General features: G+C 41.8%; 1 protein-coding gene across 8 annotated transcripts in view; it reads right to left on the reverse strand.

The window, feature by feature from the left end:
• PTPRQ (protein tyrosine phosphatase receptor type Q) overlaps positions 1-26737 on the reverse strand; it is a 203947-nt gene that overhangs the window by 112378 nt on the left and 64832 nt on the right. For all 8 annotated transcript variants that reach the window (XM_039521013.1, XM_039521014.1, XM_039521015.1 and 5 more), the window contains 8 exons: positions 23234-23362; positions 14770-14916; positions 11435-11607; positions 9985-10195; positions 8076-8225; positions 7781-7960; positions 6433-6540; positions 4549-4830 (listed from right to left, as the gene is read on the reverse strand). In XM_039521013.1, the coding sequence (XP_039376947.1) occupies positions 4549-4830; positions 6433-6540; positions 7781-7960; positions 8076-8225; positions 9985-10195; positions 11435-11607; positions 14770-14916; positions 23234-23362 (1380 nt within the window). The remainder of the gene's footprint in view (positions 1-4548; positions 4831-6432; positions 6541-7780; positions 7961-8075; positions 8226-9984; positions 10196-11434; positions 11608-14769; positions 14917-23233; positions 23363-26737) is intronic.

Consider the following 26737-nt stretch of genomic DNA (forward strand, 5'->3'; position numbering starts at 1 on the left):
TCCTCCCTCTGAAATATTTTGAAAATACCTGCCACTTGATGCAATCCATTGCATTCAAAATACAAAACTTTTGCTCTTCGGATATATTTGTATGAATCCCAGAGATAAGTCACCTCTGGCTAGGAGGATTTAGTGGTATCCAGAGAGGGAATGAATTCCATCAGAGGCTGGGAAATCATTCTAAACATCCTCCTAGTTTAGTGGTGGAATTTTAATAAGGATCTCTCAAACACAACAATGCTTCAATAGGTCCCAGTTCCCTCCATACTTTCAATCTTAAAATGCCTGCCTTCCCTGTGATACATCCCATCTCTGAAGATCTCATAATGAATGTTTTCGCAGGTTCTCTTCTGCATCCCACCTAGTTCTGGATTCAAACCTATTGTTCTGCATTCACTGCACCCCCACAAAAGGAGGAAAGGAGGACCTGAGGGGCCTGAACAGGTTATAAGGAGTGATCTGAACCTAAAATAAATTTGTTTAGTTTAAAGAATGGGTGAAGGTTTCCAATATTTATTTTTTTAACACACCTATTAATAATACACTTCAAGTATAAGTTTTTCATGCCTGTTGCTAAGTGTACAATACTTCCTTGAACATATTCCTTATCAGATAAAATCCACTGTATGATGCAATGTGTTCAGCTACAAATGGTGGTAAATAGTAAGGGAGAGAATGACCAACTAGAAGGTCTGAGGCAGTTATTTATTACAGATTTATGTCATCATTAAGACTTTGGCATCTAGGTTCCTACTGACTTTTAAAAACAAATGACAGGTTATATTAGCTAACTTTCAGCTAAGTAAGCACAAAGTAGTTTCACTTTGTGAAACTACTAGCTTCACGGCTAGCCAAAAACTCCAAAGGTAATAACAAAATGTTTTTTAAGTACATCAGAAGCAGGAAGCCTGCTAAACAACCAGTGGGGCCCCTTGACGATGAACATACAAAAGGAGCGCTTAAAGATGATAAAGTCATTGCGGAGAAACTAAATGGATTCTTTGCCTCAGTCTTCACGGCTGAGGATGTTAGGGAGATTCCCAAACCTGAGCTGGCTTTTGTAGGTGACAAATCTGAGGAACTGTCACAGATTGAAGTGTCAGTAGAGGAGGTTTTGGAATTAATTGATAAACTCAACATTAACAAGTCACCGGGACCAGATGGCATTCACCCAAGAGTTCTGAAAGAACTCAAATGTGAAGTTGCGGAACTATTAACTAAGGTTTGTAACCTGTCCTTTAAATCGCTTCTACCCAATGACTGGAAGTTAGCTAATGTAACGCCAATATTTAAAAAGGGCTCTAGGGTGATCCCGCAATTACAGACCGGTAAGTCTAACGTCGGTACCGCAAATTAGTTGAAACAATAGTAAAGAATAAAATTGTCAGACACATAGAAAAACATAAACTCTTGAGCAATAGTCAACATGGTTTCTGTAAAGGGAAATCGTGTCTTACTAATCTATTAGAGTTCTTTGAAGGGGTCAACAAACATGTGGACAAGGGGGATCAGTGGACATAGTGTACTTAGATTTCCAGAAAGCCTTTGACAAGGTCCCTCACCAAAGGCTCTTACGTAAATTAAGCTGTCATGGGATAAAAGGAAAGGTCCTTTCATGGATTGAGAACTGGTTAAAGGACAGGGAACAAAGGGTAGGAATTAATGGTAAATTCTCAGAATGGAGAGGGGTAACTAGTGGTGTTCCCCAAGGGTCAGTCCTAGGACCAATCCTATTCAATTTATTCATAAATGATCTGGAGAAAGGGGTAAACAGTGAGGTGGCAAAGTTTGCAGATGATACTAAACTACTCAAGATAGTTAAGACCAAAGCAGATTGTGAAGAACTTCAACAAGATCTCACAAAACTAAGTGATTGGGCAACAAAATGGCAAATGAAATTTAATGTGGATAAATGTAAAGTAATGCACATTGGAAAAAATAACCCCAACTATACATACGACATGATAGGGGCTAATTTAGCTACAACGAGTCAGGAAAAAGATCTTGGAGTTATCGTGGATAGTTCTCTGAAGATGTCCATGCAGTGTGCAGAGGCGGTCAAAAAAGCAAACAGGATGTTAGGAATCATTAAAAAGGGGATAGAGAATAAGACTGAGAATATATTATTGCCCTTATATAAATCCATGGTACGCCCAATCTCGAATACTGTGTACAGATGTGGTCTCTCACCTCAAAAAGATATTCTAGCACTAGATATTCTAGCAAAGGTTCAGAAAAGAGCAACTAAAATGATTAGGGGTTTAGAGAAGGTCTCATATGAGGAAAGATTAAAGAGGCTAGGACTCTTCAGTTTGGAAAAGAGAAGACTAAGGGGGGACATGATAGAGGTATATAAAATCATGAGTGATGTTGAGAAAGTGGATAAGGAAAAGTTATTTACTTCACATAATACAAGAACTAGGGGTCACCAAATGAAATTAATAGGCAGCAGGTTTAAAAAAAAAAAAAGAGTTCTTCTTCACACGCGCACAGTCAACTTGTGGAACTCCCTGAGGAGGAGGAGGTTGTGAAGGAGCTATAACAATGTTTAAAAGGGGGACTGATTCATGGTGGCTAAGTCCATAAATGGCTATTAGCCAGGATGGGTAAGAATGGTGTCCCTAGCCTCTGTTCGTCAGAGGATGGAGATGGATGGCAGGAGAGAGATCATTTGATCATTGCCTGTTAGGTTCACTCCCTCAGGGGCACCTGGCATTGGCCACTGTCGGTAGACAGATACTGGGCTAGATGGACCTTTGGTCTGACCCGGTACGGCCTTTCTTATGTTCTTATGTTCTTACTTTCAGGACATCATATTGTCATCTTTGCCTACCCAAATGGACACAGGCCAAAATTTTCAAATGTGAACGCATAAAGTTAGACTCCAAAATACACACATAGGAACCTCTATCAAAGTGGCTTGCTTTTCAGAGTTGCTGGGTATCTGTATTTCCCACCAACTTCTGTTTCTGTTTCCTCTTTCTCTATCTTGATAAATACGTCACCATGATCTAACTTCCTTCTCTTGCAGTTGCTCCCATTCTATTTCCCTTCTATTTATTTCCAAAATCCTAGAGCATGCTGTTCACTCTCATTGCCTTGACTTCCCCTTCTTCAGATGATCCCTTCCAATCTGGCTTTTGTCCTCCCCATTCCAATACAACTTCCCTTATCAAGGTTACTAATTTCTTATTTATTGGCTCCCCACATACTCTCCTGTTCCTCTGTATCCCTAAGAGATCTGTGCAGTCTCTTCCTCCATGTTTCTCTTTCACTGTGACCTTATCTATTCCCAATCATTCACCCACCGCAGATATACCAATTATTCAAAATCACTCCTCTTCTATACTCCTAACTAGAACCAGTAAAAAAAAATCAGGGGCTATTTTGTTTAAAAATACATTTTTGTGCTCCAAAACTATTCGTGAATGTGACAAATAGTTTCAGCCAAAAAACAAATAGGGAAAAAAATTTAGAAAGTTAAAATGTTTAATTTCAACCATTTGGAAATGTTTTGTTTTAACTTTTGTTTTGAATTGGCTTTTCAAATTCAAATATGGCCAATTTAAAAAATAAAACATTGAAATAAGGGTTTAAAACACTTGTAACAATCAAATCAAAACAGAAAACTAAAAAAATTGTTTGGGGTCGACTAAAATGTTTTGGTTCACTCAAAACTAACTGAAAAACTGAAAAAACTATTTCAAATTGGCCAGAAACATTTTGGTCAATTTGAAACCAAAAAGTTTTGAGTTTTTTGATCTGACAAAAAATATATACAAAAATTGGTGTGAGTTCAAATCAAACCAGATTTTTCTCAGCTCTGCTCCAGACATCCCTCTTGACTGCCATCATTTCCTGCATTTCTAGCTGCCTCTCCAACATATGCTCTTTGATGTCTAATCTCCTAATCACTCTTCTGCCTCTCTTCTCCATGTCTATTGGTATTTCCATTATCCTGCCCATCTCCCAGTCTTGATTTTTCTCTTTCCTTCTCCCTTCCCACCCCTAATATCTAATCTTTCACTACATCCTGTTGAGTCCTTGTTAGTATCTCAAAAATCCACCCTTCTGTCTCAGTACCCACTGCTATAATACCTTTTCCCTGCCCTGAGCAACTTTCATCTTAACTACTGCAACCCTCTCCAGTTTCATTTTACCTCTCCCTTTTCCAAAATATTTCAATAACATCAACTTACTCTCCTGCTGCTTCAACCACGTCACCACCATCTGTCTTTGAATTTTTTCACTGGTTTCTTTTCTCTTACCACATCAAATTCAAATTCTTTGTCTTCAGCAACAATCGTGGCCTTTTGAAATTCCTCCTTTTCTATAAAAATGACATTTTTCCTGCAATACATAACCAGGTCCCATTCTACATCTCTGCTCTCATTACTCTCTTCTCCCCTTCCCACTCCCTACTCAGTCTTTGCACAGGTGAAGCATTTGGCATCAAAACGTGTATTATGGTAAAATGAACTGGCATAAAATGTCACCACAGGCTATCAAATGTGGACAAATTATAGTATTTTTAAGAAATATACTCACCAGTTTCAGAAGTTTTGACAGACAGTGGAAATGATGACTGATTCCCATGGCCAAGTCTAGTGAAAGCCCTTATGGAAATGTTGTAGAGAGTGTATGGTTTCATGCCATTTAAAAAAATACTTGTAGCTGAGGTATTTTTAATAAATAAGTCATTGGCATAATTGTACAGAACTTCATAATGAGTTATGATCCCATTAGGTTGCTCTGGTGGTGACCATCTCAAGTATATTCCTGTTGCAGTTACATCTAATGCCTGTACATTCTGGGGCGGGGAGCCTGGTTCTGTAATACAGAATAAAAGATCTTTGAATTTTTTTAACTGATCATATAATAGAAAAATGTTCCCATAAATGTATATGTTCCTAATATCTCGACATTTCTAGAGTCAGCTACAGCAAGATGTGCCTAGAACCTCCTCCCTGAGCCACACCACAATCCCTTCACCTTCCTCTTTTCCTTCAACTCGCTCCTTAGAACATACTTTGCCACAAAGAGAAACAAGAACAGTGTTGTAAATAATGTTTTTAAACCATGAAAAATTCCAAGATGTGCATTACTAAATATAGCAACCACATGACCTACATCTCTGTAACTTTTGTTCTCCCTCCTCCAACCAGCCCCCCTTGTGTGTTGTCATCTCTCTTGCAATGTTGTAACTTGGGCAATGATCCTGCAGCCATATTCATGTGTGCCTGTGTGGAGTCCCACCAATTTTAGTGGGATTTCATGTGGTGTAATGCTCTGCCCTCATGGTTCAGGGCCATAGACATTAGGTCTAATACTTCTCTCATTTTCATCAGTTTCACGGCAGTTTAATTCCACTGGCTTCAGTGAGCTATACTGTACCACTGGAGAATAGGAAATTACCTTTAATTCCCATTTCCTGATAGTAATCTATATAGTAAAAGTATATAATTTATAGGTCCTCATCAATCCACATTTCTCTCACAGCTGAGGATATTTTGCTGTTGCTTTTAATTATCTTTCCATGCCAGAGAAATCAAGAACTGGGAGTTATTGTATATTGGAATATTCATGCTGGCAGCTGTGGGATCCAGAGTGGTCACCTATTACAACTGGAACCTCTTGAGTCAGAAACTCATAAAGAAGCATTGGAAATCTCCGTGAGACCTCCAGGACAAGAAAGTTCAAGATAAGCTTTGAGATATCTGAACATTTATATGAACTAAACCTCAAAGCCCAACGCTAATAATTGGAAAAGGAAATAAGGGACAAAAGAAATGTATAAATGTGACAATATTCTTTACTGTCACCATTTTTTTGCTGCTCAATAAAACATAATAGTGTTTATTATATCTTATTAAGTTTTATATGTTGCATATACTAGTAGTGACAATTCTTCTATGGAAAAGATGTTTATATCTACTGCTGATTTTGTGCCTTAGTGCAGGCTCACTTATGCCCACTTATATACAGTGCCTTGTGACTACATCATGGTCATCAGCTAGAGGTCCAGACACTGCAAGCAAATGTAGCCACTAAGTTACCCCATAGCTAGACTTGCTTTCTGTGTGACCTTCACACCACAGCACACAAGATTTACACAGTGATCTTCATGGTCATCAATCACCAGCTGTATTAGGTAAACTAAATGGAAGTTAGTCACAGCGTATTTCTTTCCCTTTTCAGGGCTGTGTTTCTGAGTCTGTTCCCATGCTTCCCCTTCAGCAATTATTGTGTCTCCTAGCCAGTGGCTAGATTCTTTCAGAATCATATGGTGGAGTCCCTTCCATCGCATACCAGGACGGCAGGACTCACTGGACTGAAAACACTGACTTTTGGAAATAGATCTCAACGTGTATGTTTTATCATTTGTTTGTGCATGCACCCAGTGCATGCACATCACTGAAACAAGAGACTTACCATCTTCAGGTGTTCTCACAAAAATATCGTTCTCTTCAGACAGAGCACTTTCTCCCACTGTGGTGGAAGCTGCTACTCTCATTTTATAATTTGTGTACTTTTTCAGACCTAGGAAGAGCAAGAAAAAAAAATCCTAACCTCTGATTCTTCTTCAACATCCTCTTTTCCTTTTAAAAAGGAAATGGGCAGTGTTCAAATAGTTTTCATAGCTATATAAGAATTTATGTAACTTAAAATACAACTAATAGCCCATAGAGCCACTATGAGATATTCTAAAACCCACTATCTAAAATAAAATTTATGTTTGAGGCTTCAACTAATCACTCCCATTGACTTCAACAGAAATTGACTAGCTCAGCCTCTGTATATAGCTTTAACAATGTGGAATCCAGTGTGTGTGTGAGCACGTATATATATTTTAGTACTTTGGTTAGTACAAACAGATGTCTGAAAACCCACAATGGGATGCCTTTTCTTCAATTAATATACAAAAAGGTATTTTTTTAAAAGTAGAAAAAGATGATAAATTTCTAACACGTACTGTGTAAAAGTGAAAGTAGTAAAAAGAACTAGCAGCACAGAAACACTGAGCCAAACTAACCCCCTCCCATGTGAAAAGCCAAGGAGGGGATGTTCTATGAGAAAATTCCCATTAGAAATCCCTTGCATAAATTACTAACTACCATCCCGAAGGAGCCAGGATAGTGGGTTTTGCCCTCTATATAAAAGCCACTCCCCAAAATCGGCAGATTCCTCTGGATCCACAAGAAGCTTGGGCCACTGATGCAGAGGCCCTCTCTGCCCCTGCACCAGCTCTGGCCCCCATCCTCCTCCTCAGTTTATAAGCAGAGCAAGTCCATTGGAGCCATATTGCCAGGGAGCTCTCTAGCCATGCCAGCCCCTGGACCTAGCGTTTAGTCATAGAATATCAAGGTTGGAAGGGACCTCAGGAGGTCATCTAGTCCAATTCCCTGCTCAAAGCAGGACCAAATCCCAACTAAACCATCCCAGCCAGGGCTTTGTCAAGCCTGACCTTAAAAACCTCTAACCTTTCTCAGGTAACTTCCATGGACTCAGAGGTGGGCACAATAGGTCTTCTCCCCCAGCCTGCCCACTCCTCTCCTCCAGCCTCATCGTCCCTTCCCCACCTTCTGCAAGGGGAGAGGGGACAGTGTTGCAGAAATGATTGGGGAGGAATGATCTGGACTACCTACCTTTCTAAATAGTCAGTTTGATAAATTTTGCATAATACAGTTGCAACTATTTTTATAAATCAGGGAAATGTAAGGCTGGAAGGGACCTCAACAGGTCCTCTAGTTCACCTCCTCATGCTAAAGCTATCGCATACCTGTTATAAGGAAGCTATTGTTTGTAGTTGTCATGTGAAATGCTCTCTTTGTGTCCAGTTCCATTGCATAAATTGTATAATGAGTGATTTTTCCATTAGGATTTGCTGGAGGATCCCAATACAGCAAAACAGATGATGAACTAATATTTTTATAATAAATATTTTGCACTGAGCTTGGAACTTGAGAAAAAAAACAAGAGTTAACGTGGGTGAAGGAAAGATTAAATCATGGCAAAAACTGGGGTGGAAGGAAGAATACTTTACATGAAATTATTTCGAAGTTATACCATGTTACCTTGTTCACATGTGCTAACAGTGAGAACAGCTGGAGGCCCTTCTCCAATAATGGTGAAAGCAGATACACTGATTGTATATTCTGTGAAAGGTATAAGTCCTTTTATTGTATATGACAGCTGTTCAGATGAAATTATGACATACTGGTTATCTGTTTAAAAGGAAAAAAGCTTTGTTATCCATTTGTAAAATTAACTTATTTTTCAAAAGTTTAAGCTGAAGCAATAATATTTTATTGTAGGCATTCCCACCTCACTTTCATGGCAATTAAAATATAAAAATAATAGGCTACATCATGGCCTATAACTTACATGGAGGGGATACTCTGTACACAGATCTCCCCATGTTTTCACATCCATCCCTACTCCCTAGACCCTGTAGAGGCCTCTCCACACAGTCCGAAGTCCAGGCTTTGGATTGGGTGGACACTCAGTGGACTAAGCTAAACAGTCAGCAGGATAACGGAGGACAGGGAACGCAGATTGTCTCCCCTATAGTCTGTGGATCTTGGGGTCTGTGGCCCCAAGGAGTTTGGGAAGGAGGCGGGGGGGAAATGCTGATATGGAAGCACAAGGCCTCTGTGTAGATGGCCCCAGCCTCCCAGGACCCACAGGAATCTACTAAACTAGAGAGTGGGCCTTGCTTTCTTTTCCACAGAGAGTGAGGAATTTCCTCTTCCTTCTCTCCAGCTAAATGATGTGATTAATCTCAAGAGCATCTACTCCTGGGTCTCCTCAAGGAGATCCCTTCATGTGGGTGTTTTGGTAGGAGGGAATGAGCAGGGCCAATACTATGAAACAAAGCTAAAAGGCCAGGGTTGAATCAGGAGAATATTCAGGATATCGGGGTATAGGCTAAACTCAGTAGCCAGCTGACTGTGCTAGTCAAAATTAGTGTCCCATGGAGGTGTCATTACACTACAGCATTCTGAACATGCACATGAAGGGGTGTCAACAGCCTATCTGAAAATTAGGCCAAGGGTTCTTGAGTTTAGTATCCAAAAATGGAAGCATCCAAAATCAGTGGCCACTTTTGAAAATCTGTCTGCATCTAACTGACAAATATTTTCAAGATAAAATAAGTTACTTATATTTGAATACTGTTTTACACCAGATGCAGACCTGAAGAAGGGCTCTGTGTAAGCTTGAAAGCTTGTCTCTCTTGCCAACAGATGTTGGTCCAATAAAAGATATTACCTCATCCACCTTGTCTCTCTCATATCCTGTGACAACACCGCTAAAAAACACTGCAAACCAGATGCAGGGACTTTAATGGAGCATAAATAAAATCAGAATTTGGCCCTCTGACTGCTGTTAAAAGCTCTCATTGTAAAAATTTGGAGAGGTATTTTAAGCCTGTATCTGTCAACTAAGTCTTGTTTAATGGGCCATAAATATCCATACTTAGTAAAGAAACAATGTTCCATTGATAACGCAGAACAAGTGTATACACTAATGACATCACCATGACATGGGGGGTCATCTCCACCTGTTTGCCACCCCATAGAGCAGAGTTGTAACTTTTTGACCTATTTACCTTCAGTGACATTTGAAAAGCTATTAGTCAAAAGGCTCAGGGAAATCAAGGTCTGTGAAAGGCTTGGAGATATGTTAATCCCCTGCAATCACACCTGCTTTGGCAACTGTAATAACTGATTGTCTATGCAGCTTGGCTGATGGCTCTAGTGTGCTACTTTCACTAGGAAGAAGGTCAGCTGGGTGATAAGGGGCTAGTTCCTGCCTGTGTGGCATTCACAGTTGCTTCAGAAGGTTATTTGGTAGTAAAAAATTTGACTCCAGAAAATGACCCATTAATAATTTGGTTGAACTCTGTGCAAAAGATCATATTTGTGACAGTGACAGGGACCTTTTGAACAATGAGGTAGGTATAAAAATATCTTAAAATTTTACCAGAAACTGAATGTAGTTCTGCTGCTCCATTTATGGTGGGCAAGTTATCACTAGATAGACTAGTAAATGTTACTGAAGAAACTGTTTGTATCATGGGAAACATCTCAGCTGAGCCTTCATATAATCCAGTGGCTGTTTCTACTGCATCCCAAGCGAAAGTAGATTGGATATTTTCATTTAACATGTCTGGATCCACAGAATCCATCGAATGCTAAAAATACAACAAATAAATCACAAACCAAATATGACACTTACCATTAACTCATTTTTCTCACACACACACACACACACACACACACACACACACACACACACAACATATAAATAGTATATAATAGTATGTATATATACACTAGAGAGATTAGATTAATATAAATTATAGGTAGAGCTGGTATCAACAACTACAATTAAGATTGCCTGACACTTCCTGTTATAAAACCTTATTTTCAATAACTTTGATAAACTTTAACTATCTGAGCTGAAATCTTCAATGCTGGGTATCTGACTCAGGCTGATTTTGTTTTTTTAAGTTTCAGCTAAAACAGTTTATTACCTTCCGAAAACAAGATTAAAGGAAAACATGTTGTTTTGCTCATGTTAACAACATTCTTACAACCATTTCATTAAGAAGTTCTAGTGTCCCTCTGCTTTGGAGCAAGGTCTTTAAACTTAGCAGAGGTGTTACTTTGAATGTGCCTTTTGATATACCTAGGAAAATTCACCCAAATCTGGTCAAGTGAAAAGCATTTTAAATATCTTCCTGCTTAGAAGACTTGTTAGAGTTTGCCAGCTAAATTCTCCACAGATTTCATCTGCACTAAGAATACTCCTGCCCAGGACTGTAGGGGGTCACTGTGGCACTAAAATTGAGAGGAGGGGGACTGTCTATCCTGCATTCTCAATGCTCTGCCTGCTGGGCACGGAGAAAAAAGAGGAACAGACTGACTGCAGAAGGATAAGAAATGGGGAGGAGGGAAAGTTAATTGGGTCAATGGCAAAGGATCAAGTACGAAGTAATATTCAGGAGATCTAGATTCAATTCAAGGTTCTGTTGCAGACTTCCCATGTGACTATGTGCAAGTCACTTAATAACAGAACTTGTTGAAAGGCCAGTAAAAAAATTGTGATTTTGGGTTAAAATTTATTGGAAATTATGTGGATTTTTTTCAAAAATAAAAACAAATTCTGACCAGCTCGGTAGCTGATTGAACACCCCCCTCAAATTTTTAAAATAAAAATCTAGCTTTTTATTGCAGTGTGGATATACTCTAAGTGAGGTGAAACTAGAAACTTTAACTCTCAATTAAAAATAGAACAGGAAATAAGGGACAAAGTGAAAGGACTGAAAATTAATCAACAGTAACTAATTTTGTAATTTAAAATAAAACCACACCAACTATCACATGAGCAAGGTAACCAAAACTGAATAGCCAAATAAAAACCCAAATACCTTAACTTTCGCTGTGAGAATTGTGTTTTCCACAGTCACTCCTGTGTCCTGAGCTAACACTTTAACCCTATATTGGGTAATGACTCCATTTGGTTGTTCTGGTTTCCTCCACGCAATTCTTATGAGAGTGGCTTCTACTTCTGCTAGTTGTAAATCAGATACAGCACTTGGAACTAAAACAAACAAAAACCCCTTACATTAAATGTTATCTCCAATACTGAATTTAATTGAACACTGCCAATTGATTTCTAAATGTTACTGTAAACTTTTTAAGCACACTGAACAAAGGCAATCTAAGCATCTATTCAGATTTTAACTGTTTATGAACTGAGTTGTTCCAGTGCAATCAACAAGTTGCATCAAGAAAATTTTATCCCACCGGTTAAATCATAATTTAAAAACATGCAGATAGTTATATGATATGCAGTATCTTAATAGGACTGTATGAACAAGGCCAGATCCTCATCTGGTGTAAATCAGTATATCTCAATTCCAATTGAAGTCATTTGCATTGGGAAGTCAATGGATCTATGCTGATCTACATCAGTTTGAACAAACTTATACAAACTTAGGTGTGAATAAATTAAACATATATACATGCATGAAATGAAAAAGTATTTGGAAAATTATAACTGATGATGGTCCCATTTTGTGTATCACATTTTTATGAGTTTTATTTCCATTTAGCCTTTTAGTATTAATAATGATCTTACAGTGAACGTATATATCATTTAGTCCTTTCCCTGCCATTGCAGGTGCCTTGGGCACTGGGGTACCTCAGTCCCTCGTATTCTCTGCCCGTGACACATAACAGTCTAGTCTCCTGTGGGCTGTAATACTTCAGTCTAATTTCAGTTCTTGGGTTTAGTGTGTGGATGCTGAGTGGTGTGGGTGGCCTGTGATATACAGAAGGTCACACTAGATGATCTGGTGGTCCCTTCTGGCCTTAAATTCTAGAACTTTTTGACTCTTTACATGCAAAATAATGAACATCACACATCAGTGTCTTAACATTCTACAGAATGATTCTCATAGAATTTGAGGCACAAAATCATTCATCCTAAAGTAACATAGATAAAAGGATTGCTAATCCTGATTCATATGAGTAGTCCTTTAACTACAAATGGGACTACTCACATGAGCGATGGTTTGTAGAGTTAGGACCAAAATTATCAATCTGTCATATTATGACACACTTGAGAATATTTGTGTTGCCTAGCACGAATATGAATACCAATTAAACCAGTGTTCAAATTTGACAGATAAGACACTCATTTCTTCTTGCTGAAAAGAATTTAGAATAACCCACTGCTTTTAAACCAAAATTTGAATATTGGAATACTATAATCACCTGCTAGTTTTCCCAGAAGCAACTAAGTAAAATAAATCTAACACATAAATAAAATAAAAGAATATGGGTCAGAGCGAGAGTGCAGTCCAGGAGGAAAACACTGGTCTGGAAGTCAGGACATCTGAATTCTATTCCAGACTCTGCCACTGACCTGCTGTATGAACTTGGGCAAGTCACTTCACTTTTTCTTACTGTTTCCCCTCCTACCCTTTGTCTGTCTTGTGTATTTAGGTCCTGAACCTAGTAGTCACATTGAAATCAATGGGATTCCTTATAGTATACAAAGCTAAGCATGAAGCAGGTGGATAGGAATCTAAGACTGAAACTCTTTGGGACAGGGATTATCTATTACTATGTGTTTATACAGCACCTAGCACAATAGAGACCTGATCATGGCTGGGGCCTGTAGGCACTACTTTCCAGCAAATGTCTCAAACTTCAATAAAAGTTTGAAAGAACTGAGACTTGGAATCAACTACTCCATTAGTCAATGAGGACCAGTGACCAGACCGGAGGACAGAGAACATGGTATCAAACCTTGTAATAAGTGTGAACCGCATCTTAATACAGAAATTGTGATATGAGCTCTCTCTCCTCCCATTCACAGTCACATAACATTACTGTGGCATCTACAGCAATTTCCTACTGGAAATTATTCATGATCTTTAGCTGTGTTTAGTGTGATAAAGATTTTGTCCTTTTTTAATTAAAAAACCCTTAATTCAACTGCCTACCTGTGATTTACATTTTCCCTCCTTCCCCTCTTCCCTCCGCCCTCCCCACATCCAACCTGTTCTGATTCTCTCCACTAGGAATGAGAGGGAGAATCAGCAACATGTAACTATACAAAACTCCACAGAACACAAGAAAGAGTTTTGTGGCTCACTAGTAATTCACAGGCCACAGTTTGGGTAACTCTAGACTAACTAACCCACTAAAGGACTCATCCAATCCATATCATTTGGAATGATATCAAAGGAAGCTAGAATTGTATTTTGAAGAGGAACACTAATCACAGGAGGCAGATCTGAAACTGTCAGAGCATCATGAAAATTGGTGTTGCCACTGCAGGCAGTATTTAAAGGAAGGAATTCACAAGTCTGTTAGTTTTGTTTTAACTAGGAACAAAAATTGAACAGGGCTGAGCAGAGAAAAATGGGCAGGAGGGGACACAGGGAAAGGGAAAGATGGAGGATGGAAAAGGAAGGTGATGGGAGAAGAATGCACATGTGCCTTATCACACCTGCTGAGTTTGGCTAGATGTCTCCTGTACTTATCATGAGCAGCATTTCAACTGTTCTATTTTCAAACCTTTTATATACTGAGATATTTCACTAAAATAAATATAAAGGTATTCTTGGGGTTTTCTTTAAAACACAGTGTTTTAACTAAAGGGTTAATCATCTCCTTACAAAGAAACAATTAATTTTGTTGAAAGTAGTGCAATTATGATGCACATACATCACATTCTTCTTTTTCAAGGTTAGCACAAGCTACTCACAAAACAGTATTTTTTAAAAGAGCTCTACATGAAAATTATCACTATAAATTAACTGTACATGTGGAGTGACATTTGATGTAATTACAGAAATATGTTCTTACCCTACTATTTATTGCCATCTACTGGCCAAACAATGGAGTTGTTCCTTAACTGAATTACCCAGCCCAGAAGTAATATCTTTTTTTTTTCATTCAAAAAACATATTAGTCCCATAATCTTTGAAGGCTTCTGAACTCAAATAAATGTGGTCATAGTGTGTTTTTAATATTTTATGTGCTTGCTAAACATACAAAACTTTTCTGTGTATTCCCTTTCTTTGATTTGTGATTTCTTGCGTATAATCTGAAAGAGGAAGTCAACTAGAAACATATTTATTTTTCATACACAATTTACACAAATGGCTTTGAAGGGAGAATTAAAACCAGTCATCATATGTAGCAGGACAATTAGCTTTGTCTATTTTACTTCTATAACCCTACCTACCTTCTGGAGGAGTGAAAACTGTTAAATTAGATTTAGGCCCCATCCCGGCACTTGTCTCAGCAGCAACATACACATCATAGACTGCAAAAGGTGTTAGATTACTAAATGTGAACTTGAGATCTTTTGTGCTGTTATCTAGAATATAACCTAGAGTGAAACGGGAAAACAGTTTCAGTTTAATACAAACAGTATTGAACATTTCTTCATTTTGAATATAGTTATTTTCCATGACAATGAAAGACAAAAGACAAAACCAATAATGAAGTTATTAACAATAATGAAATTACCATCAGTTTATGATAACTATGACTTATTACAAGTAATATTGCATGCTCCTGGTAAAATATATCATTGCAATACGAGCAAACCCTCTTAACCAGTCTGAATGGAAAATTTCTTTCCTTTTAATTTCTCTTCTACAATTAATCTCTCCAACAATCGTCATGAGGAGGGGGGGCTCTAAAAATTAGTCTTAAAATTATAATTATGTCAAATTAATTATCTCCTAATATAACTATATACACCACTGTAGCGAGGGTTTGTGGCCTCCCCCTGAGACTAATGGGAAGAAGCCACGAACCACCCTCTGGTGGGCAGAGCCAGGCAAGCGATGTCCCCCACTGGAAGCAGAGGGGTGGGACTGGAAGTTTAAAATGCAGGCCCTAGAGCTCAGTTGTGCGAGAGCTGGAGAAGGAAGCAGACATTTCCAGGGCCGCCCAGAGGATTCAGGGGGGCTGGGACAAAGCGGGGGAACTGTGACGCTAGTACTCACCCGGCGGCAGTCCGGGTCTTTGGTGGCATTTCGGCGGCAGGGGGCCCTACAGTCGCTCTGCGTCTTCGGCAGCACTGAAGGGCCCTCTGACGCTGAAATGCCGCCAAACACCCAGACTGCCGCCAGGCCAAGGCTCGTGGAGCCCCTGTGGGGCCCGGGGCAAATTGCCCCACTCGCCCCTCCCCCGGGCAGCCCTGGACATTTCTTCCCCCATGATAGAGCTCTACAGCACTGAGGGCCCAAAGTAGGTGTCGGAACTACAGACTGACCAGTACCTGGAGGAGCTACTGCGACTGCCGCTGGCCGTGTACCCCAAGATGGAGAAACCCCAGGAGACGGAGGTATACCAGGAGGGGTAGTAGTAAGTAGCCCACGAACACCAGACATTAGTCCGGTTGTGTTGCCAGAGTCCAGGTCAGCGTGTTTCAGTAGGATCCCCACTGACCCAGTAGTGGAGTCCTCCACCACTGTCAGGGCCCTGGGCTGGGACCTGGTGAAGTAGGGTGGACCTGGGTCCCCCTACTCCCTGCTGCTGATGCCACCTCTGGGTTGGCAGCCTGCCCACCTTCGGCCAAAGAGCCTGTGTTTGCTTGCTGTCTTCCCTAGCCAGGATTCTTTGGGCTATTGACCACTCATGGCTCTACCCTGCCCCAAGGGCCGGAGCCCCTTTGACCACTTATTGCTCTGCTCTGCCCAGGGGGGTAGAGCCCTGAGACTGGTAATTCCCTATTGAGCTTTGCATTTACAGGCACACTGTCGCAAGGGGACATGGCCTCCCTCCAAGACTGATGGGAGGGATGGCCATGAACCCCTAAATGCACCTACAACTAAGCTAAAAAATCAGCAAAAATATAAAACCAGGTTCACATTATAGATATGTGTGGAGTGGTGGAGAAAATAATCACAGGAAGGATAGTTATAGGTAAGAAATGTTCTATTCTGCCTCATCATCTCTCCAGATATCCTCATTGTGGAGCAATAAAAGATCAGTGAAGGAAGAATATAGAAAGATTTGAATATAACAGCTGATTCTATAAGGGTAATAAACTTTAAAGAAAACTTGACTGATTATATAGGAATCACAGACTGGAGAACCCTTTCTTCAAGTCAAGTACAGCTCACATAGACCTCTCTTTTCTTCTGGACTGTTAAGAATTTGGAATATTACGCTAAGAATTGCTCTAGACTTGGAGCAATTCTATGGATCCCAGGTTCTGTTACACAAATAACAATGATAAATATCAAAAAGTTCAAGTGGGAAGACCATTTCTAAGGGGCACTTTTCGAGCTGTCTGATTCTCTCATAACAGATGCTGGGAGCTCTCCATTCTCTGGTGAGAAATTGTGGCTCAAATACTAAATTAAAATAGTATTTTAAAAGGCAATAATCCAATTCCCTTGTGTTATTGAAGAGTTTCCTTCTAAAATAAAGATAAAATAATCTCATTTCTTAACTAATGTATGTTTGTGCAATATGTATTCAGATGTCTTAGTTGATTTCCCCACTCAATACAACCTATAGATACTAGATCATATTTAAAATGGTTCATTAAATCACCAAACTTTTGGATTATCACTATCTACCCATCTCTGTTAATTCTAATTGCCTTTAATATCAAAGTCCAAAAGTCCAGAATGATATTGAGGACATGTGACAGCTGTAGATGGAAAAGGATAACACAATACAAACTACTTTGAATGTCATGCTCATATGACTGTAATTCCTTTCATTCCAGCTTGTGCAATACTATTGATGCCCTGATTAAGAATATATTACATGTGAGGAAAATGGGTCTTAGTTATCAGGACAGTGAGAATTGGTTTCCAATACTTTTGTAGTAGATAGGCATTTCGCAATCAAGCAACTTAATCATATATTATTGGAAATCATTAGGCATGAAAACCATCGTGTCTGACATTAAGAAGTTGACTAGTACAATATATCTTTTTAGACAGAGGGCTAAATCTTCACTTTACGATCTGCCCAGTGTAAGGCACATGTTAGTGTGCTGCCTGTGACGGAGCAGAGCGGCCCCGCACTGGTACCGCAGGAGTTAATCTTTCCTTCCTAGCAGAGGAAGCCATGCCCCGGAAGCTCTGCTGGGCATGCTCCAACTGGAGAACAGGTATAAAAGCCTGCAGATCAGCTCAGTCGGGGATGACCACTTCAGGAGAAGGACACATGCTGCTAGCTCCTGAAGAGGGAGAGCCTGTGCACCAGGATCCAGCCAAGCCTAGGCACTACCTGAGACCCCAATGGAGGACATCACAGGGGAGAAACAGACCGGAGGACCCCCTGCCACAGATGAACTGGTGTTCACAGTAGGAAGTGACCCAAGGGAACTTTAGAGACAAACAGTGTTAAAGCTATATTGCCACTTGGTGTGTTGTGGGTGGATCTCCGCCGAGCAAGTGGCAAGGAGAGCTTGCCACTACCAGGGCCCTGGGTCAGGGCTCAGTGGAGAGGGTGGGCCCGAGTCCCCCTACTCCCTCACCCCTGAACCATGAAAGATCCTAGAATCCCTGCTTGTAAGAGGGGTTGTATAAACTCTGGCCACTAGGCCACGCTACTCTGCTTGTAAGAGGGGGTTGTATAGACTCTGGCCGCTAGGCCATGCTATCCTGCTCGCAAGAAGGGGGTGTATGGACTCTGGCTGCTAGACTGTGCTACCCCACTCGTGAAGGGGTTGTATAAACGTTGGCCACTAGGCTGCGCTAACCTGCTTGTAAGAGGGGGTTGTATAGACTCTGGCCACTAGGCCGTGCTACCCCACTCGTGAAGGGGGATTGTATCCCACTCATGAGGTAGGGTTGTATGGACTCTGGCCACTAGACCATGCTATCCTGTTCACGGGGGGGTGGGGGTTGTATGGACCCAGGCCGCTAGGCTGCACTACCCCACCAGACAGAGGCAATAGTGGGGAAGAAGGCTGAGAGGCTGTAACCAACCGACCGCGGCGAGGCGGACGCAAGGACTGGAGAGTGGTGAGGCGCTGACACCCCATCCCACCCCTGCCACAAAGGGGCACTGCAGTGCCAGGCCTGCCACACTGCCCCTAAAGCTGCTCAGGAGGGAGATTGTAGCTAGGGTGAGCAGATGTCCCAATTTTATAGGGACAGTCCCAATATTTGGGGCTTTTTCTTATATAGGTATCTATTATCTCCTTGCCCCCTGTCTCAATTTTTCACATTTGCTATCTGGTCACCCTAATTGTAGCTCTGTCAAAATATGCCTCCTGGTCTCTCTCCTGCTCCCAGGAGGAAATACCCTGTACCAAGTGAATGCCTGGTGCTCTGGCACAGATAAGATGGCCAGTACATTAGAGGCACATAGCAAAACTCCATCTAGACCCCTTCCTTTCCCAGCTCTCCCACCCTTTGGTGTCAGGCAAGACATAATGCTAGCAAAGCCTGTGCAAGGGACAGGGGGACCTAGATCCCATAATTCCCCATGTGCAGCCAAGAAGGCAAGACCAATATGTGGGCCTATGTGATAAATACCTTCCCAGCCTACATCTACAGAAATCTGAAGCCTAACTGTGAATTTCAGGCACAGAGACTGATATATAGCTTTGTTTATTTCAGTTCAATGGGGATAGTACAAGCTGAGCAACTGCATGAGTTTTGACATTCAGCATGGGTATATGCAGACTGGCCTCTATGGGTCTCACTAGAATGCCCTTATTTTGCCAAATCCTATTTTTAAAATTTCAGATAATTTCTTAGTTACTCCAATATACTTGTTAGTAATTTTTAGTCCTGTACCTTTATCACTGATTGGAACAGAGTGAATTTTTAGTGGACTGTCTGAGGAAAAGGGACACAATGCTGCTTAACAAATATAAGCACTAACACCCCCTCCCTCTCGATCTCCATCTCAGTGGCAGGACATTTGATTGAACTAGCAAGGGAAAGACAACCCAGGAGGTCCTGGGAAGGGAGGGTCAGGCTCAACTGCTCTGGAACCTTCCCTACCTCTGACCAGAATACAAGTGGTGATCATGCTTGGATGGGAAGCAGGGACAAGAGAGGAGAGATTTGCCTCCATGTGCTACCCATTGGCTAGGATGTAGGGAGAGGAGAGAGCAGACTGGCTCTCATGGGCCCCCTCACTGTATATCAATCCATCATGGGCAGGCAGCTCTGTGACAGAGTACTGGGAATCAGCACCTGAACCAGTAGCACTCTGGTCATTGTTTAACCAGTTAGGTCCCTGGGGAGGGCCTGACTAAGGAGAGAAGTTCCTGACTACTAGATCAGATTGGGGCTGGGTAACTAATGAGCTAATTAACACTAACAAGGAGACTGGATAAAAGAGCACAGAAAGAAAGAGGGGATGGAGGCAGGCTAGTAGGCTCTGACAAAAGGGTGTTCTCTGGGAGGAGAAACCTCTTCCCCCACCCTGCTTTGGAGAAGGGGTAGTACAGCTAGGTAATGTAAATAGTATGAGTGCACTACTACCTAAAAGGTGGTGGAGTGAAATACTATAAATAAACTGCACTGTGGTATCTTCAAAAAAGTAAAGCCGCTGAGCAGTCTGTGTAAAGCAAAGAGGATGGGAACAATGACACTCAGTCACAAACAGCTACTCTGCTGTGGTTGCTGCCTCACCCTCTCTGACCTATAACTGAGGTCTAGTTTGAAGCATGCGCTGAAGATGCTGTGTGGGTTTGATCAAGTGGCAGTTCTGGAGATTAGGAATAAATTTTCCCCTGGGTTAGAACTGACAAGGTGTCTGGTGGGGTTTTTTCTCCATCACCAGTATCCTGGAGGCACAGTTTTAGGTTAATACGGAGTAAAGACAGAATTTAAACATGCAAGTTTAATAAGTGGAGTTTGTAGTTTTGTTCCAGCTTGAGACAGGTAGCCAATGTGAGTAAGAGGCTCCAGGGAGCCAGGTCCAAGAAGTACATGTGAGTAAGAGACCTGGGAGGTGGCTTCTGGACCCTGTTATCGTTGAGGAAGAAAGGCAGCCTTATTTCTTTGCAGACTTTATGTGCACCCTCATTCCCCTTCATGAGCTGGAGGACAAGAGTGCTCAGAGGAGGGCTAAATACTAGAGAATAGCCTGAAGGAAACAAACTGTAAACACTGGTTATGGAGCCTGGAGGTCATTTACCACTACCCTGAACCCAAATAAATGACTGGTATTTTTCAGTGAGGGTGGGGGCACCAATCACCTCATCTCACAACTCATTCAATTTAATAATTTTAGCCTTATCCCTTAAAATCCATTCCTTTGTCTGTGTTTTGTTCTCCTGCAAGTTCTGATTTAATTGACAGTGTAATATACTGCCTCTCTAAAAGAGTGAAATAGATAAGATTGTGTATCTTCCTGTTTTCAGGTGTATCTAGCATCCATTGCTCTATGTACATATACTGATAATGATGGAGTGTACTTCCCACACAAGGCAGAGCAGGTTGTTAGGACAATTAGCTGGTTGGGCTGCACCAGTGCGGGAGAGCCAGGGACAGAAAGGCTAACTGTTGACGCAGAACTGGGCAGAGGCAGGCTGAGCTTGTATAAAACCAGAAAGCTGAGAACACCGGGGGCTGCAGATGAAGTAGGCTGCAGTCACTTCCTGGGGGAAGTAAGGCAGTGTTTGAGGCTACAGAGCCTGCAAAGAAGTCAAAGAGAGAAGTAGCCTACAGCTATTCCCTGAGAGGAGGGAGTTTAAGCTGATAAATCCAGGGGGTGGGCAGAGGGTAGAGCAGGCAGGAGCTTGGGGAAATAGCACCGGGGTCTGGGAGCAAACAGCTCATAGTTGCTAGACATAGGCCTAGTCTACACTGTGGGGTGAGGGTCGATCTAAGTTAAGCAACTTCGGCTACATGAATAATGTAGCTGAAGTCGATGTATTTAGACCTACTCACTGCAGTGTCTTCACTGCGGTGAGGCGACTGCTGCTGCTCCTCCGTTGACTCCACCTGCACCTCTCACGGCAGTGGAGTACAGGAGACAAAGGGAGAGCGCTCGGGGGTAGATTTATCGCATCTAGACTAGACGCAATAAATCAACCCCCGCTGTATCGATCTCCGCCTGCCAATCCAGCGAGTAGTGTAGACATATCCATAAAGTCCTTGGATTGGAGCCCAAAGTAGTGGGTGGGCCCAGGTCCCCCACCAGCTGCTGGGAAAGTGGCACAGGGCCTGGCCCTGGACTGGAAGCAGCAAGAGGATAGCTGATCCAGCAGGACTTTGGTACCCTGGAAGAGGAGGACTGTACAATGACCTGACTGGAGGCTGAGCCATGAAGAGGGAGCACTGTGAGTCCTGGCAATCAAGGAGGGGCCACCGTGTGAGGAAAGGGGTATTAGACTGGATGAGAGCTGATTTGCCAGACACAACCATAAGGAGCAATAAAGAATCCTGTGGCACCTTATAGACTAACAGACGTTCTGCAGCATGAGCTTTCGTGGGTGAATACCCACTTCTTCAGATGCAAGTGGTGGAAATTTCCAGGGGCAGGTTTATATATGCAAGCAAGAAGCAAGTTAGAGATAACGAGGTTAGTTCAATCAGGGAGGATGAGGCCCTGTTCTAGCAGTTGAGGTGTGAAAACCAAGGGAGGAGAAACTGGTTCTGTAATTGGCAAGCCATTCACAGTCTTTGTTTAATCCTGAGCTGATGGTGTCAAATTTGCAGATGAACTGGAGCTCAGCAGTTTCTCTTTGAAGTCTGGTCCTGAAGTTTTTTTGCTGCAGGATGGCCACCTTAAGATCTGCTATTGTGTGGCCAGGGAGGTTGAAGTGTTCTCCTACAGGTTTTTGTATATTGCCATTCCTAATATCTGATTTGTGTCCATTTATCCTTTTCCTTAGAGACTGTCCAGTTTGGCCGATGTACATAGCAGAGGGGCATTGCTGGCATATGATGGCATATATTATATTGGTGGACGTGCAGGTGAATGGTAACATTGGTAACACCATCACAGGACCTAACCAGATCAGCCACACCATCACCGGTTCATTCACCTGCACGTCCACCAATATAATATATGCCATCATATGCCAGCAATGCCCTCTGGCTATGTACATCACAAACTGACAGTCTCCTAAGGAAAAGGAAATGGACACAAATCAGAATATAGGGAATGGCAAATACACAAAAAACAGAGAACACACTCACCTCCTCCTCCACACAGCACAAGATCTTAAGGTGCAGATCCTGCAGCAAAAAAAAAACAAAAAGACTTCACTTCAAACAAAGACTGTGAATGGCTTGCCAATTACAGAACCAGTTTCTCCTCCCTTGGTTTTCACACCTCAACTGCTAGAACAGGGCCTCATCCTCCCTGATTGAACTAACCTCGTTATCTCTAACTTGCTTCTTGCTTGCATATATAAACCTGCCCCTGGAAATTTCCACCACTTGCATCTGAAGAAGTGGGTATTCACCCACGAAAGCTCATGCTGCAGAACGTCTGTTAGTCTATAAGGTGCCACAGGATTCTTTATTGCTTTTACAGATCCAGACTAACACGGCTACCCCTCTGATACTTGAAACCATAAGGAGGCAGCCTAGCAATGAGTGAACCCCACGACAAACATCGTTTTCACTGAGAAGTTATCAGAGAATTATTACCAAGCCTAATTTCATAAAAGGAAAGATTTGTGTTCAACTATCCATTTTTAGAATGCTAGGTGATGTAATCATTGAAAGAAAATTAGCCTAACAATGATAGAGACTTACCAGACGGTCCATATAACTCAACTCTGTAACTAAACTTTCCTGTTACTATGGTTGGTGGTTCCCAAGACACTGAGAAGGACTTTCCGGTAATGTTGCCTTTGGCAAAATTCTGGGGTGGATCTTCTGGAACTAAAACAACATTGGGAAAAATGTATACACATATAATTCATATTAGGGTTTCCCAGAAGCATCATATAATATTCATATTAAATATAAAATAGGATCAGAAAAAGACATTAAAAACATCATGTAAATTGGAAAAGTAGGACTTATATTAATATGAAATTTTCTTTCTGATTTAAATTTACTTCCTTTTAATTAAAGGGGGGGGGAGTAGTTGGTAATTTATCTTGCAAGAGAGCTACAAATCTGCAATTGAACCTGAAAAGGGAGAAATCGAGACTCCATTAAGTCAAATAGGAATGTCGCAATTGCTATTGATTTTACAGTGAAAGGCACTCAGATTCTACGGTGATAGATAGTTTGATCAACAGGTTGGCAGTCTCTCTCTTTTCATACTCCAGGTCTCCTAAAACTAATTTGATGACCTTCAATACTGCCCAAAGCTCCAATCTTGCAAACACCAGCACATGAACAATGTTATTCATGTACTGCCATAACAATATCCCAGCCACTTTGCTGTTTGTGTACAGCTCAAACACCTCCGTTTTTTGGAACAAACCTGAGGTAAAAATGGTATTATTCAAAGCAATGTCAATCATAGAAACAAAAAGACAACTCTCTCCTATTGAGCTAGTTGTCAAAATAAGAACAGCTGCCAATGAAAGAAAAGAGAGCTCCTGTCAATCCTGAGGAATCTCTTAGGTGCTACTCAGTGAAAATAACCAAGAATGATAAAGTAATCTTGCCAACTCTAATGGTATCAGCTACACTCACACGTTATTCTTAAATGTCAGGGTTTACAAGGAATCAAGAGACGCTGCAATTCTTTTTCAGGGCCAAATCCTGTCACATAACTCATAGAAGTAATATTTGATTCCACTTGATCCCATCCCCAGTGACAAAATATGCAAGTGCTGAATTTTGCACAAGACATCTGGTAATAATTTTTAATTATAATGCAGTCATGTCCAAAAATTTTAAACCCATAAATGAGTCGCAAAACAAAAAAGGAAATGGATTCTCAAATAGCACTGTACGCAAGAAGAGCCCTGTCACTGCGAAGGATGGGGAAGGGGTTCAGCAGAGCTGGGATGATTCAACTAGGAGGGGACTTGAATGGTTTCAGCAGCTGGGAATGAGTCTAAGGCGGGATACTTGTCATTAAGAGTCATGTGGTCACCTTTGCCTCTGTGGCCACAGGCGATCCTGTGGCAGCAAATAAGGTAGTTTCACAGTGCATGTCGGAGAGGAGCAGGATTTAGAAGAGGCATGTAGGGATGACTGAAAGAATAGCGCAGAGCCAGAGGATTCACAGCGCTCCAGCCTGCTGCATGTCACAGGAAGCTACTTAGGCTGCAGATTCCTCACCCTCAAACCAGACTTCTCTGCAGAGCCTACCCCAGCTACTCAGCATTTGATCCTAAAAGAAAGCAGGAGAGTTTGGCAGTTGACAGGTAGTTTGGGTGGCATCACGTGCTAAGGTGGGAGGGTCAAGGCACTGGAGAAGGAGGTGGGGATTTCAGTAGCTTGAGGGAGGTGGCGTTAGATTGCTTGATGCTGGGGAATGTGAAAAAGTTCTGGCAACTTTGAGGGTAACCATGAGTCAGTTGTGGGGTGTGGGAGGGTTTCAATGTCTGGATGAGAGGGCCAGGCTCTTTGCAATCAGTGCAAAGCAGCACTCCTAAACCAAAATCCCTTGCAAAAAAATTAATGGTATATCCAGGCACTTGCATGTATAAACATTGTTTTTTAAATACCCAGATTGAAGTTATAATATTGGATTTGCACTATAATCTGCATAGTTCAATACAAGCTTTAGCTTTCTTGTATTTGGAAAAATTTTAAATGTTTGTACAAATTTCTATTAAAGCTAAATCAAACATCAGAGAAGAAAAATCATGAGGAAAAAAGTTCATTTATCTATAATGTCCCCAGGAAAAACCCACAATCAGCATTCACTTCAGCCTGGAAACAAAATCCTGGCATGCCTTACACATGCATGTAAGGCCCCACAGCAGCATTTTTGGATGCATAGGAGAGTAAAACCAACAGAGACCCTGTGTCCTAAGAATCCTCAACTTGTGTGCCACACTGGGCCTCTGAAGCTCAGTGAGGATTAAGTAATTTGGGCTGGCCCTAGATGTGGTCAGTGGACCTGTGCACAACAGAGATCCACTAGCCAAACTCTGCTTAGGGGAGCAGAATGCCATCTACTAGTTCCTCCTCCACAGGGCCGGCTCCAGGCACCAGCGCAGCAAGCAGGTGCTTGGGGCGGCCAACGCAAAGGGGTGGCACGTCTGGGTCTTCGGCAGCAATTTGGCGGCGGGTCCCAGAAGGACCCACCGCCGAAGAATGAAGCAGTGGCGGCAGTACAGCAGCTGCCGAAAAGCCACTGATTGTGGCTTTTTTTTAAAAAAAATTTCGCCCCTTGGGGCAGCAAAAATGCTGGAGCCAGCCCTGCTCCTCCAGACCTTACAGTAACAGCTTCAATCAAGTTGCACAGACATCCTGGATCAGCTGGGACTAAGGATTCTGTCCTTTCACCCCTGATATTCTTTTGCAGAGCAAAGCCCTTTTACTTGAGCTTTGCTTACGGCCAATACAAAAATTGGACGACAGCTCTGAATCAGACTAGGAACTACACAGAACTTTATTTATCCCAGTCAGAACTATATATTTAGGGTTCTTTATCTGTAACAAAACCATTCAAATACAGAATCATAGAATACCAGGGTTGGAAGGGACCTCAGGAGGTCATCTAGTCCAACCCCCTGCTCAAAGCAGGACCAGTCCCCAGACAGATTTTTGCTCCATATCCCTAAATGCCAAACCCCCCCGCCAAGGATTGAACTCACAACCCTGGGTTTAGCAGGCCAATGCTCAAACCACTGAGCTATAAAACCAAGTGGGGTTTAGCACGCTTAGCCAAAAGCCAGCCCCTCCCCGCACCTTAAGAACACCTGTCCCCATCCTCTCTCAATCCTATACAATATTAGGAAAGAGTCAGACCTCTTTTCATCTGAAAATTAGTATGAATTCTGACATAGGAAAGAAGAGCCCAGAATTGCCAAACAGTGCTAGATAAAAGATTGCTGCACTGTCCAACTGATGAACAGTCTTCGGCAACGTGCCAGTTAGCAGGCAATCTTGGTTTCCAACCCTGGCCCCGTGGTGACAGATCACTTGCAATGTATTGAAAGTCCTGGGATTCAATGGCTGGCTCTAGGACTGCCTTTCAAGCTGTGGATCCTGACAGGGGAACATTGGGAAAGGTGTTTCTCTCTCTTCCACACTGTTTCTCTATAGCTGCAGGGAAATATGATTGATTGGCTGCAGGAAGTTGTGGACCCTCCTGAACTACAGGAGTGCAGAAGTAGTGGC

This window comes from Mauremys reevesii, linkage group 1 (genome assembly GCF_016161935.1).
Source record: "Mauremys reevesii isolate NIE-2019 linkage group 1, ASM1616193v1, whole genome shotgun sequence".
Taxonomy (NCBI): Eukaryota; Metazoa; Chordata; order Testudines; family Geoemydidae; genus Mauremys; species Mauremys reevesii.